Genomic DNA, 14,143 nt, shown 5'->3' with positions numbered 1-14,143 from the left:
CATCTCACAAACAAGGATCTATGACAGAATCTGCTAGAAGTGACGCCTGCAGGCTGTTTCCTTGCTACCGCTGTGAAACAGTTGCAACGTACTCCATGAGGCTTGGGGCCGTTGTAGGGCCTGCCTTCCATGTGTGCGTCTGCAACGCGGGTGTCGTTTCTGGTGCAGCACGGCTGTAACGCTCAGCGCCCTGCACATCGTAAGTTTGAACAATGAGCTCATCCCGCGATAAGATGACCTTCATCTTCTTCTGTTTTCCATCAGTCGAAACGGCCAGCAACTCCCCATGGTGAGGATACGTCGCTTCCCAAGAGACAGACTTGGCTTCAGTCTTTGCAATGCTCGAAGCTGGTGAGGTTTGCGATTCAATTGCCGCGACAATATCTAGCATTATGAAATGCGTAATGATCGTTGCGGCCTGGTCGTGCAGCCCAATGCGGTGCGGAGGATGGACGTCCGGGTAGTGAGGCAGGTTGAGTGAGATCTCAAAATGAGTCCCAAAAGGTGGTACCGACAGGTTGGTGCGTGTCTTCACTTTGAAAGAGCTCTGCGGTGTGAGCAGATCCGCCGAGAATGTGGACTCAAGTGGCAGAAGAAACTGTCTGATCAGACCCTCCACCTTCGGGACCGAGCGATCAATGTTGAAAAGGTTCACCGATGAATAGGGGGTCGCAGTGAAGCTACAACTGAGGCCTGCTGATTGAAGTACTCCATACACATCCTTTATAAAGGTCTCGAGCCACCGGACATGGAAGCTGTGTTGCAAGTATGCCATTATCGGTCGCAGCAGCTGGTATTCGGGAACGTGACGTCGCTTCGTAGACAATGGAGGAGGCGGTTGTGTTCTTCGACGTAGGTTTTGACGATGAGCATAGCACAGTAGAATGCGGATTGAGTGCGCAAGTGCGTCAGCAAGCACGTTGTGTTCTTCTGATTTCGTCTCCTCGCCATCGACATACGCATCTTGGTCTGGGTCCACAAGGTCCAGTAGAATGTCTTGCTCTTCGGACACAGAGAATTGAACCAAGTTCTGCCGTGTCGTCACACCTTGGCTACCCATTATCCTCGCCTCTCGGAACAGTTCGTGGAAAAGCTCCTCCTCATACAGTGTATCTCGCGCCTGCAGGATACGGCCTTCAATTGAATCTAGGTCCTGGGCGGCCGACCGGTATGGCTTGGAGCAGCCAGTGATGATGCCATGGTCCTTCACACGTACACGCACTGTCTTTGCTTTCGTCGGCACCAATCCTTTGTCTAGTATGAGTGTGCCATCTTCAGATCTTCGTAGAGCTGCGAGGCCTCGGTCGCGGAATATCGGGGTGGCTGGAGAGAAAGAAGTCAGCATCCATTTCAGCGTTACTTAGTTTGCCAGCTCACCTTCAAGGAACCCATATTGCACACCCAGGGTTTGTCCCTGACGGGGCAGCCTGCACAGTTTCCAGCCCTTGTCCTTGACAGCCAACACTTCTTGCCAATATCGCGTCTCGGAAGCGACTTCATTTTCCAGTCTAGAAGCGGACTTTAACAACTTATCAGCAGCAGCATTGAAGCTCTGCAGTCTCCATCCACGCGAGACGGTCTTTGTGTCTCTAACCACCGCTTCGGACTTTGGCGGAGGGCTGATGATTTCTGGATTGAGTGAACCGAGTGGTGCAACTTGCTTCAGATAAGTGGACATGGAGGTTTCGGCCTGTCGCGGTGTGTGCTTTGAGAGGAGCAGTGAAATAAAATCGAGAGCAAACATCGCTTCCATATGTGCCTGCCTGTAAGACTTCAGTACAGCCCGGTCGGTCATATCACCGTAATGGTTGCCTTACATCGCAAACTGAATGATCTCTGCTCGTCGTTTGTATAACTGATCCAAGCGCTCTGTTGTGTCCAGCTCGGCACCCGCTCCCTCACCCTCCTCCTCTTCAATTGTGTATTCCTTGCTCTTCTCCTCCTCGATCTTTGCGCGTAGGCTCTCCTCATTCACATCCCGGAACGATCCCCACTGAGCATTAATCTGGGCGATCTCAAGAGGCAACGGATCTGGACGGTCGCGCTTTTCGATTAGGGGGCGCAAGGGGAGGGTAAATTTATCAGCCATGGTGACGGTTACAGACGCGCCCTACGTCAACGAATTGTGAGCAGCGCTGAGGGATCTCTCGAGGTTGGAAATGAAAGATGGAGATAGTGACGCCGAGACACGTGACAGCCGGAGCTCAGACATTGCCTTCTCAACAGTTCACTGCGCAGTAATCAATCAATCATGATCCATGTGGTAATAGCAGATGATAATCAATGAAGCTCAATTACTGCTTACAATGCTAATTAGTCAAGTAAGAGTATCTAATCAAATGCCTTGTGTATAGTCTCGAGAGTCTCAACAAATTAGAGGGGTACATCGCCGCTGTATATATTTCACATCGAGCCCCGAAACAGACATGGGAAGACGCATCTGCACACTTTTCAGGGGGTGGACTAGCCGTCTTTACGAGACTGAGAAGGCTGTCATTAACTGTATTTTGTCCTTCTTATCGAAGTTAACTCTGTCAACTCAATTGAGGGTATTAGGATCGATACGACGGCGTTGCGAAGAGCAGTGCCTGAAATGACGTGCATCGAATCAACTTCAACTCTTTGTCCATCATCAATTGGTTGCCATGGCGTCACTGGCCAAGCACGTGAACTCCTAGCCCTGCCCTAAGTCTCTCCACGTGACTTCCATGACGCTAGGACGAAAGAGGGCCGGGTGACGTCGACGGTGGGTGCTGGAGTCTTGTGGTGACGCAGGGAGGAATCTTCTACTGGTAGCTCAGAACCTGCAGGATTCTCAAAAGAGGGGTCGTTGGCTGTTGATCCGCCATAAGTTTCTGCCATTGTCTTTCTTCATTGGAGATTGTTAGACAGTTTTCTCATCTCAAGCTCTCGGAGCTTATTGTCAGCTAACTGGTGAATCCATTGATCGGTCGTGTCTGTGACGTACCCTTTCCCACTCCCGCTTTCACTCACCGGAAATCTTCCACCCCACCGTCACAACAACTTATCTACAGTTTCAGTCTCAACGACAGCTGTCTCCCCTGGTGCTTCATTTTCCGGTCTAGCGATTGATCCCTGCAACACTCCTTTGTGGATCAGTTTACGGTCGTCAACAGGATGAGCTCAACACAAGCGCCCGTCGAGCCGCCCAGGAGACGCCGCATTGGTGTCCTCACCTCGGGTGGTGATGCCCCTGGTATGAACGGAGCCGTGCGGGCCGTCGTCCGTATGGCCATTTACTCCGACTGCGAAGCGTATGCCGTGTTCGAAGGTTATGAGGGTTTGGTCCATGGTGGTAATATGATTCGTCAGCTGCACTGGGAAGATGTGCGTGGCTGGCTCTCCAAGGGTGGTACACTGATCGGATCTGCTCGGAGCATGGCTTTCCGCGAACGCGCTGGACGCCTCAGGGCTGCTAAGAATATGGTGCTCCGCGGTATCGATGCCCTCGTTGTCTGCGGTGGTGACGGAAGTTTGACCGGCGCCGACGTCTTCCGTTCGGAATGGCCCGGTTTGCTGGAGGAGCTGGTCAAGAATGGTGAATTGACCGAGGAACAGATCAAGCCCTACAAGGTGTTGAACATTGTTGGTTTGGTTGGTTCTATTGACAACGACATGTCCGGCACTGACGCCACGATCGGCTGCTATTCCTCTCTTACGCGAATTTGCGATGCCGTCGACGACGTTTTCGATACCGCGTTTTCCCATCAGCGAGGTTTCGTTATTGAGGTTATGGGGCGACACTGCGGTTGGTTGGCTTTGATGTCCGCGATCAGCACGGGTGCGGACTGGTTGTTCATTCCGGAGATGCCTCCCCGTGACGGGTGGGAGGATGACATGTGCTCTATCATTACCAAGGTGAGTCGCGAAATATCTTTTTAGCCGTGATTGAGTTGACAGAATGTTCTCTGTAGAACCGCAAAGAACGTGGCAAGCGTCGTACTATCGTTATCGTGGCCGAAGGTGCCCAGGACCGCCATCTCAACAAGATTTCCAGTTCTACGGTCAAAGACATCCTCACTCAGCGACTCGGGCTGGATACCAGAGTTACTGTTTTGGGACACACTCAGAGAGGAGGAGCAGCATGCGCTTATGACCGCTGGCTGTCCACCTTGCAGGGTGTCGAAGCCGTCAGGGCTGTTCTGGATATGAAGCCGGACTCGCCATCGCCAGTCATTACCATTCGCGAGAACAAGATCATGCGGACACCACTGATGGACGCAGTGCGAGAAACCCAGCATGTAGCGAAGCTTATCCATGACAAGGACTTTGAGGCAGCGATGAGAATGCGGGATGCCGAATTCAAAGAATACCACTTTGCCTATCGCAACACTGCCACACCAGATCATCCCAAGATGATCCTCCCTGAAAACAAGGTGCGTTACTATCTCTCAATCAGCCGAGTTGGCTAACTCAAATTAGAGAATGAGAATTGCCATCATCCACGTCGGTGCCCCGGCCGGAGGTATGAACCAAGCCACCCGCGCCGCTGTCGGTTACTGCCTCACTCGTGGACATACCCCCCTCGCGATTCACAACGGTTTCCCCGGTCTGTGCCGTCACCACGATGACAAGCCCGTCAGCTCTGTTCGCGAAGTCAAGTGGCTGGAGTCCGATCACTGGGTCAACGAGGGTGGTTCGGATATTGGAACAAACCGTAGCCTGCCATCCGAGGATTTCGAGACCACCGCAATGTGCTTCGAGAAATACAAGTTTGACGCACTGTTCGTGGTGGGAGGTTTCGAAGCCTTTACAGCAGTCAGCCAGCTCCGTCAGGCCCGCGAGAAGTATCCCGTTTTCAAGGTCCCCATGGTTGTTTTGCCTGCCACGATTTCGAACAATGTGCCTGGAACCGAGTACTCACTGGGAAGCGACACCTGTCTCAACACTTTGATTGATTTCTGCGACGCCATCCGCCAGTCGGCCTCGTCTTCTCGTCGTCGTGTCTTCGTGATTGAGACACAGGGCGGTAAGTCGGGCTACATCGCCACCACCGCTGGCCTTGCCGTCGGCGCTACAGCCGTGTACATTCCCGAAGAGGGCATTGACATCAAGATGCTCTCGAACGACATTGACTTCCTGCGCGAGAACTTTGCCCGGGACAAGGGAGCCAACCGTGCCGGAAAGCTCATTTTGCGCAACGAAAGCGCCTCCAGCACTTATACCACACAAGTCATCGCCGACATCTTCAAGGAGGAGGCCAAGGGACGCTTCGAGTCCCGCTCGGCGGTCCCTGGCCACTTCCAGCAAGGAGGCAAGCCATCGCCGATGGACCGTATCCGGGCCCTTCGGATGGCGATCAAGTGTATGATACATCTCGAAAACTACGCAGACAAGTCCCGCGACGAGATTGCGGCGGACCCGTTGTCGGCGGCGGTCATCGGTGTCAAGGGCTCGCAGGTGTTGTTCTCCGCCATGGGCGGCGAGGACGGTCTGGAGGCGACGGAGACGGATTGGGCACGCCGGCGTCCCAAGACGGAGTTCTGGCTGGAGCTTCAGAACTATGTCAACATCCTGTCTGGCCGTGCTGCTGCGGGAAAGCCCATGTGGTCATGCTATGAGTGTAAGCTTTAACTACGATTGTATTTGCATCATATACTGACTGTCTACAGCCATTGAACCTTCGGCGCCCACATCACCTTAGAGCGACCGTGCAAGACGGGGAAAACGGAGGATACGATTGATGAGATGGGAAGCTGACCGCGACCCTTGAATGATATTTCGGAACATAGCTGATGCCTGGACTTTGGACATTGGGGTAGATTATGATTTTGCATCTGGAGTTGAGAATACACGATGGCTAGGTGGTCTGGGCAAATATATTGAATCTAGGATTTCTAGTCAACGAATGATGGTATCATACGCCATAATCCAGTAAACCGAAATTATAAACCGAAATATAAACCGAAATATAACCCGTAAGTGAAAAGATTAATCAATTACGATTCTTCTCCGCCTTCTGCAACTCCTCTAATTCATCGAGCAACTGCACCGTTTCCGAAGGACTGGCAATCCAGGCAGTCGTAGACGCCAAACGAGCCTAGACACCCAGTCACTTTCACGTTCGGTTCTAAAAATGCAGAGTAGAGGACGAGACTCACCTTGAAATCATTCGCACCGGCCGAGAGAAACTGATCGCCGACGTGGAGCGTGTGCGACCGCTCAATCCCCCCGAAATACCGCTGACAAGCGCGCACACCCCACGACTTGTCGCCAATGTCAACGAAGACATCATTTCCGCCTGTCATCAGCCATTAGCTACACGGCACATGGAAAAGGAGATAGGGGAGAGAAGGGGAAGCACCGTTAAATGCGCAAAAGGGCAATCTCGTGCCGACGACGGACCGCTCAACCGTATTCTGCACGACGAGAACGGTCTCCTCGAGCTGCTCGCGGTGGATCTTGCTCCGGTCGTGCGGGTAGACGCCGACGGCGCGGTCCTTGCGGAGAACAGCGACGGGGAGGTTGAGGTTGGAGGCGCACGCGCGCAGCGAGGACTCGGCGATATCGAGCAGCTGGGTGATATCCTCCTGCTTCCAGGACTTCATTTCGTCGAGGAGCCACTCCGGGCGGGGGACGTAGGTGAGGCGGTGCGGGGAGGTGGAGTCGAAGCGGAAGAGGAAGTTGCTTTCGCCGCCCATGACGACCAGGCCGTCTTTCTGGGCGGGGGTGAGGGTGGGGGAGTCGTGGACGGCGTCGAGCAGGCCCTTGAGGCGTTCGTAGTACTTTGCGCCCTCGGTGTAGCCTGCGGCGGTGACGATGCCGATGCGCACGCCCTGGTGCAGGAGGCGGATGATGCGCGGGATAGCGGGGTTGTCCGGGGTGAGGCAGGCGCCGTCATCGTAGAGGGTGACGTCTCCGTCGAAGGTGACGAGGTCGAGGCCGGGCCCGCGGACGAGGCCGAGGAGCTGGGCGGTGTTGAGGATGAGGCGGATGTCGTTGAAGGAGGGGGCGACGAAGCGGCGGCGGCTGATCATGCGCTTTTTGTCTTGGTATTTGAAGGCGTCTTCGATCGGCAGCCGGCTGAAGAAGGAGCCGGCGGTCGGGACGAGGAGTTTCAGTTTGGACTTGCCGGGGGCGGCGGTGCGTTCATGCTCGACTGGCTGGGTTAGATGGAAGCGAGAATAGGGAAAGAGGCTTACTGTGGTCGTCGATGAGCTTCTCGACATCCCGGAAGATCTCCGCGTAGCGTTGATGGGTGTCGGCCGCGACGGCCACGAGATTTTCGCTGTGTTCCTGGTAGACAGCGGTGGGCTGCGAGTGCAGCACAAAGGGGACCGCCAGGAGACCCTACTGGATGAGCTTCCTCCGGTGACTATAAAGCGGTGCACTCACTTTGATCCATTCAATCTAGAATATGTTAGTTTGCGCCTGAAAGGCACGTTGAAATGAAGGGAAAACTTACCAGCTGGTCTCGCCGATGCGACTATCGGAGTGAGTTAGCCAAGCACAACCTCAATGGCCGACAGCATACCTTGAGAGCATCTATCAATTGGTTAGGATTAGCAGTCTAATGAATTAAATTCAAAGAGGACATACATTCAACGCGATACCGAGTGGTCATTGTGAAGGGTGTTGTTGGACAGGGGTGTGGAGGGTGAGGAGGATGAGGAGTGCGGGATGGTTCCCCGCGCGGTGAGTTGGAGAAGTTGTGCCAAGCCAGGGGTGAGACACAGCCCGGTGAGGTTATCGGACGGTCGGACCCGACCGATGATTGATATGATTGGATTAGTGTGATTGTTTTGAGTGCTTATTGGTATCAAATCTTCCGTCTAGACCCAGCATCACAGTGACTCATTTTGCGCCATCACTTCTTGGCTCAAGAGTCGATCTTATCGCGAATAAGCCTCGCTGTGAGCAATTCAAAGTGGCTTAGACGGGCCAGCAGGGATTATGCGATCATGTCTAGACAGGGGAATCTGGAGTCATAGAAGCCTGCAAAAGCGTTACGCTTGTGAGCAAATCGGAGCACTCGTAACTCGTAGCCTGATCACCTTTTGGGATTGACACCTCGTATTAAGGCAAGACATGGGGGCCTGAGGCATATCGCAGCCTATCACCATCTATCACCATCAGCCTGATCGTCTGGGCAATAATTCTAAGCCACTCATCTTTCATTCTCGTGTCGAGTCATACTCGCACTCGCATATTATCCCAGTGGTGATGACGATGCTATCGATGCATGGAGTCATCTATCCAGTCGCCTGGTCATGGAAATATAAACGGCCCAAGTCATACACGGAAATGGCTATTCAACAGAATCAAACACACAAATCTCTGGCATCACCAGGGTGATAACGAAAATGAACGTGAATTTCCTCAGCGAAAACAACAATCCCTCTATATCGGATCCTCCACCCCCATATACACCCTCAGCTGCATCTCCCACAACGCCACAACCAGAACAAGAACCAGACACCAAACAACCACACCCACCCTCCTCCCCACCATCAGAACACACAAGTTCCACCCTCTCTCAAAACCGCGGGATCCAAATCCCCTCGAAACACGACTACTTCACCTCCGGCTTCGCATACCCTCCCTTCCTAGCCAACTACGACATCTCCCCTCACCACTGGACCCAGTTCACCCACGACCTCAACGAGGAGGTGAAACTCTCCCCGCGACAATGGGCCACGACGGTAGCCAAGGGCGTAGGCGTCCTCGCGCTGGGCGGGATGATGGCCGGCGTGCTTGGTGCGATTCCCGCCGTGCTGGTAGCGCGCAAGGCGAGGCGGAACCGCGAGGAGATGAATCTGATTATTGCTGCTTCCGAGCGGCCAGCGGATACAGATTCAGGGTTTGAGGGGGGATCAAGGCTGTCGAGGAAGGTTGAGAGGTGGAATGAGACGTTTTTCCGGCCACGGGGGATTATGGTGCGGGTTGATCTCCCCTGGGAGGAGCTGGACGAGATGCAGGGGATGGAGGTGCTTCCGACGTCGAGATACGGCTCGTCAAGGAGAGATGAGCAGGCTGTTAGGGAGGATGCGTCGCGAAAGGCGCGGATCGTGATTATTCCGGTAGATACAGATCCTTCAGGTTCAGGCTCAGCTTCAGCTTCAGCGTCAAATTCGTGAATTAATGCAAAGAATAAATTCATTAACATGCGTTCCACATCAATTTGGTTCAGATATATTTGACAGCTACTGCCTACACCCTCGACTTCTCCACCGTCTCCTGGTGCGCCGTAGTCCCGTGCATCTCCTCCGCCATCTCCATCTTCTCCGACATCACCTGGTCCCGCTCCTCGGCGTCCTTGTTTCCGTACAAGCCGATCTTGTACCACGGCAGCTCGAACAGGCGATCCATGCTCTCGAGCGACCGGCCCGCCGTCTCAGGCACACTGACCCACACCCACAGCCCACCGAGGATGGTCACCGCCGCAAAACACCAGAAGGTGCCCTTGGGGGTGATGCCGCCTTGGCTAGTGGGCAGCAGCATGTTCGGGACGGCGCGCGTGTTGCCGTACTGGTTGGCAAAGTGCAGCGTCATGGAGATGGAGGTCGCCAGGGCACGGATGCGCAGCGGGAACAGCTCCGCGGTGAGCAGGTACTGCATCGAGTTCCAGCCCAGGGCCCAGCCAAAGCCGGAGATGTAAATCATGGCGATGGCGCCGCGGCTGACGCCCTGCTTCGACTTCGGCAGGACGAAGTTCTTGGCGATGCCCAACTCCGGGACGTCGGTCAGGAAGGCGGCGACGTAGATCATGGCGATGGCCTGCAGGGTGATACCGATGAGTAGCGCGCGCTTGCGGCCGATCACGTCGACCAGGAACAGAGCGCACCCGACGGCTGCGACGAGCTTGACGATACCGAAGACACCGGTCACGAGGAGGGTCTCATTGGAGCCCGTGATGCCGAGCAGCTTGAAGAGATCCGGGGCGTAGAGGGTGATGGAGCCGGCTCCTGACCACTGCGAGAGGATCTGCGCCATGACAGTCAGGTAGACGCGGTACAGGTTCTTCGAGTCTAAAAAGGTCTCCTTGACGACGCCGAGCCAGCCTGCGCCCATGGTCGCCTCCAGTTCGGCCTGGTGGGACTGCTCGATGGCGGTGATCTCCTGCACGACGTACTCGTGGTCTTCAGGGAGGTGTCGCACGCGCGCCAGGTTGCGGATCGCCTGTTCGTATTTGCCCTGTTTGATCAGGAAGCGAGGAGACTCGTATTGCAGGAAGGAGAGGAGGAAGATCAGGCCGGCGAAGATGATGTGCAGACTGGTTGGCACTTCCTACGCGGTTGTCAGCTGCGATCGATTCTCAGGTAGTTGCCGGCGCACTCACCCATCGCTTGTGCGTGTTATCTCCGAGGTTCACCTGGCAGCCGTAGTTGGTGAAGTAGGCCAGGACGATTCCAAGATAGACGAAACCAGTAAAAACACAGGTGCAGAGACCTCGAATGGACGCCGGGGCCTAGCCATGACAGTTAGCTTGCATCAAGAACCGTAGGCGAAGGTATACTCACAATCTCGGCGAGATAGACCGGGCCGACCACGACTGTTTGCCCAATACCCAATCCTGCAACGAAGCGACCGGCATAGATGGCTCCAAGGTTTCCGTTTGCGCCCATGAAGATGCCAATACCAAGAATCCACAGAAGACACAGCTGACGAGTAGCCCAGATACGACCGATGCGGTCACAGACAAGGAACGCGCTGCTTGGGTTAGAAGGCCGGTCAACCAATACAAAAGCTGGAACTTACAAGAGAGCACCACCAACAGAACCGATCTGCACCATCGCCGACACATTCGCCTTGATGTTCGTCTGTTCGACCGCACTGTACTGGCTGTAGTGGATCGTCCGTTGGAAATCCTTTGAGTTGAAAGCGCCCGAGATCAAACCCTCATCGACACCCCGGGCAGCGCCCATGAGGCCGAATGAGAGAACTGCGAACCATAGCTTCCAGTTGAAAACCTCTTTTGGCTCGTTGAGGTTTTTCAACCGGAAGATGTTGACGGGTTTCTTTGGACCGCCTGCCATCGTCTCGTCCTTTGTGTTCAAAATATCAAGTAGGAGATATGCGGAGAAAGAGCTCAGGAGTGTGACGGGCAAACAGGGATGAACAGACGATCACTCCCCAGCTTTATACCCCATGCATGAGCACTGCGGAGAAAACGTGGAGTAGAAGCGTGGGGTCGAAATCTCCGAGATTAGGACCAAGAAACTAGCTTTAGTCGCATACCCGACACGAAGATATCCCGGCAAATGGGTGCATTTGTCCATGCGGCTGGGACACTGTCAGTGGCGGTTTGGATTCATTGGTTGAGAAACGGAGGCTGACCGACTGGCCCCCAAATGGGGTGGCCAAGAAAGCGTGGGTTGTACTCCGTACCTCTTCTCTGACCCACCTAAGGTTATCTCAAGTCTAGAGTCGAGAGCTTGAGAGCTCTTGACTGCGCCAAAAGTCTTGCTCCCACTCTTAGCATGAAGTCTCTATATACTGTGTCTTGTATGTTGTGAGTGCTATTCAAGAGACGAGATGTACTCAGTAACTCACACATTCATCATGTTCATTCTCCTTTCTCAGTCACTTCAAGAAATAATTCAACGAACAAGTCCACGTCCGCGTCTGTTGGCCTCATCCCCACATAATGAAGGCTCGGTCAAGTTCCGAAAACAGAAAACACGACCGACAAGCTTGGCGCTGAGAAATGCCTCACAGGATCGGGGGCGTTTTAACTCTAGATTCACTCTAGACAAGGACTCGACTCGAAGTTCCGTTTCTCGGAAGTTCTTTAAACGGTTTGATTCGCCAGTCGCACAAGTACATGGCAAACAATTGACAGCATCACCGGCACTTCGGGCAACCTAGGAATGCGTTCGCTCGGCACTCAAATCAGGCTCTCCCACCAGCAGTAACCCCGCTGTACGGAGTCAGTGCACACTCGCTATCTTACTACACAGAATGGCCTGCGAGAAAGGGCTATCCGGTCCTTGTCCGAAGCGACAAAGATCGTCAATGGCCGTGCGACTAGCGTGTCGAACTTGAACCAGCGATTCCCCCGACGATTCGTAAGAAAGTGTGGTTCGGCGTGTGCCTAGCCTGATTGGACCGTCGGTAACTCGGTGTGTCCGAGGATTAGCCAAGCGATTGTGAGTCGCTGAGATTATTACTGGATGGTGCCTGCGCACAAGCTGGGGTCTGGGGTGGAAGGTCTCCACTCTGGAGTGTCTCACTGCGGGGATGCAATGGGTCGACTCTGATTGGTTTATGCCGCTCACCACATGGACAGGATGGCAATGGAACCCATGGGAATTTGGTAGTATTGCTGTGGATGAGTAAGGGATACAATAGATCTTACATAAATAGTCATATTGATAATTCCTATATATCATTACTATCTCATAACACAGCAACTAAGTCATTTTCAGTTGTCAGTTGAGGCACTCGTTGAGCGCAGAAAGGTCACGAGACACGACATAAGCACAGACCTCCGATTAGTCACGCCAGCGGAAAGCAGGGTTGCGCCAGTCGAGATCCTGGATCTGCAACAGCGACAGGCCAGCCAGAGCCTGATCAACGTCTACCTTCTCGCGCCTCTTGTTATCCCACCGCATCCACGCCCAGAGCAATGCTCCGACAATCATCGTCATGGAGGAGGTCGCCAGGTTGAGACCGTTGCCGATGTGATAATTAGGAGCGTCAAAGGGCAAAAAGGACCATGTCGAGATCAAGCCCCCAATGTTACCCATCATCACCGTGGTTCCGATGGCCGATGACCGTGCAGTATCGGACACCACGTTGTTGGATGAATTCGCATTGCACAGAGCACCAAAAGCGAACGCTCCGCTAGCAATCAAAAACGTGGCGCCGTAGCGGACCATAGCGTCAGTGCTGGCGAGGAACATGATGTATCCCGTCATCATCAGAGGGGGCCCAATCACGAAGAAGATCATGCGTCGGTCAAATCGCCAGCTGAGGAAAGGGAACAACACAGTGAAGAATGCTCCGACCACATATGGAGGAACAGTGTGCAGCTGCTGGGACACCACGCTGTCGTGGGGGTAAATGGTCTTGACAATCGTGGGAGCGAAGAAGGCTAGGCCTTGGACCGTGATATTGTTGAGGAGGAAGACGAAAGAGGTGGCCAGGGTCACGGGGCTGAAGATACCCCGGAGCGTTTTAGCTTTATCAATCTTGTCCAGCACTTCCGTGGTTCCGACACGCTCCGATTTGACTCGAGCGATCGCCAGGTCCTTCTCCTCCTGCGTCAGCCAGCGAGCAGTCTCAGGCCGGTCGGTAAGAGTAAAGAATGAGATCAACGCGAGACCGATGGTAATGATGCCCTCAATAGCAAAAATCATGCGCCACGTGTGCAGGCCACCGAAATGATCTAGAGACAGAATGCCCGAGGCTAGCAGACCACCAAACGCGCCGGCCAGCGGCGCCATGACAATGTAAAGCGACAGGCGGAAGGCAAGTTCACTGCGACGGTACCACCGAGACAGATAGTAAGCGATCCCGGGCATCATACCTGCTTCGAAGACGCCAAGCAAGAATCTGACTCCTGACGCGGCGTGGATGTTGTGGACAAATGCCGTGCCAAGCGAGCAGATGCCAAAGCCCAGCGTGATGGCGGGGAGGAACCAGCCCGGGCCAATCCACTTGCAGGCAATATTGCAAGGAATTTCGAAGATAATGTAGCTGATGTAGAAGATGGATAAGAGGGAATTGTAGTCGTAACCCTTCATGCCGAGGTCTTTCTCAAGCCCGGCGAGCTTGGCGTTACCTGAGACAGGGTGGTCAGTCAGACAGTACGATAAGAGCTGGATGAGTAACATACCGATATTTGCTCTGTCAATGAAGCAAAACAGATAAATAAGTGAGACAGTAGGAACGATGTAGAAATCAATCTTCAGTCGAAGGCGGGATTCCGCCGCAGAGTCGAATTCGACCAAGGGTCGACCATATTGGTCCGTTGCAACCTGACCCCGGCTGGCGGCCTCATGAGCTGTCTCATGAAGGGCCAGAGTCGCCTTGAGTTCAGAAATGCCCTTTTCCTCCGCCATGACTTGCGCAAGATTATCGTTCCCGGATTCGGAAACAACGAGATAAAAGGCGCTGGAACCTGTCAGGGTCGATGCGGATGTTGATCACCGCGACAATGAGCTATGCAGCAGCGGCG

At 54.0% G+C, this 14,143-nt stretch overlaps 6 protein-coding genes across 6 annotated transcripts; 2 read left to right on the top strand and 4 right to left on the bottom strand.

Moving 5' to 3' along the window:
• Positions 1–64: 64 nt before the first annotated feature.
• On the bottom strand, positions 65–2,089 carry Asppvi_001846 (mediator of RNA polymerase II transcription subunit 17; the record flags this gene model as incomplete). Its single annotated transcript, XM_043307379.1, has 3 exons — positions 65–1,323; positions 1,378–1,763; positions 1,818–2,089. The coding sequence occupies 3 exons, from the start codon at positions 2,087–2,089 to the stop codon at positions 65–67; spliced, it is 1,917 nt and encodes a 638-aa protein (XP_043163314.1).
• A 1,049-nt stretch (positions 2,090–3,138) lies between these two features.
• Positions 3,139–5,665, top strand: Asppvi_001845 (ATP-dependent 6-phosphofructokinase; the record flags this gene model as incomplete). The annotated part of the gene is made up of 4 exons (XM_043307378.1): positions 3,139–3,879; positions 3,936–4,397; positions 4,444–5,584; positions 5,634–5,665. 4 exons carry the CDS (start codon positions 3,139–3,141, stop codon positions 5,663–5,665), a joined length of 2,376 nt encoding a protein of 791 aa, XP_043163313.1.
• Positions 5,666–5,956: 291 nt separating this feature from the next.
• Positions 5,957–7,585, bottom strand: isn1 (IMP 5'-nucleotidase ISN1; the record flags this gene model as incomplete). Its single annotated transcript, XM_043307377.1, has 8 exons — positions 5,957–6,061; positions 6,123–6,262; positions 6,326–7,120; positions 7,164–7,311; positions 7,357–7,371; positions 7,427–7,447; positions 7,496–7,506; positions 7,561–7,585. The coding sequence occupies 8 exons, from the start codon at positions 7,583–7,585 to the stop codon at positions 5,957–5,959; spliced, it is 1,260 nt and encodes a 419-aa protein (XP_043163312.1).
• A 739-nt stretch (positions 7,586–8,324) lies between these two features.
• Asppvi_001843 (uncharacterized protein) lies at positions 8,325–9,098 on the top strand (the record flags this gene model as incomplete). Its single annotated transcript, XM_043307376.1, has 1 exon — positions 8,325–9,098. The coding sequence occupies one exon, from the start codon at positions 8,325–8,327 to the stop codon at positions 9,096–9,098; it is 774 nt and encodes a 257-aa protein (XP_043163311.1).
• A 73-nt stretch (positions 9,099–9,171) lies between these two features.
• Positions 9,172–10,997, bottom strand: Asppvi_001842 (putative MFS quinate transporter; the record flags this gene model as incomplete). Its single annotated transcript, XM_043307375.1, has 4 exons — positions 9,172–10,248; positions 10,301–10,429; positions 10,482–10,671; positions 10,720–10,997. 4 exons carry the CDS (start codon positions 10,995–10,997, stop codon positions 9,172–9,174), a joined length of 1,674 nt encoding a protein of 557 aa, XP_043163310.1.
• Positions 10,998–12,455: 1,458 nt separating this feature from the next.
• Positions 12,456–14,027, bottom strand: Asppvi_001841 (putative MFS transporter; the record flags this gene model as incomplete). The annotated part of the gene is made up of 2 exons (XM_043307374.1): positions 12,456–13,747; positions 13,802–14,027. 2 exons carry the CDS (start codon positions 14,025–14,027, stop codon positions 12,456–12,458), a joined length of 1,518 nt encoding a protein of 505 aa, XP_043163309.1.
• Between the last annotated feature and the right edge of the window lie 116 nt (positions 14,028–14,143).

This window comes from Aspergillus pseudoviridinutans, assembly GCF_018340605.1.
Source record: "Aspergillus pseudoviridinutans IFM 55266 DNA, scaffold_10, whole genome shotgun sequence".
NCBI classification, from domain to species: Eukaryota; Fungi; Ascomycota; class Eurotiomycetes; order Eurotiales; family Aspergillaceae; genus Aspergillus; species Aspergillus pseudoviridinutans.
This window is presented reverse-complemented; position numbering and strand designations above follow the sequence as displayed.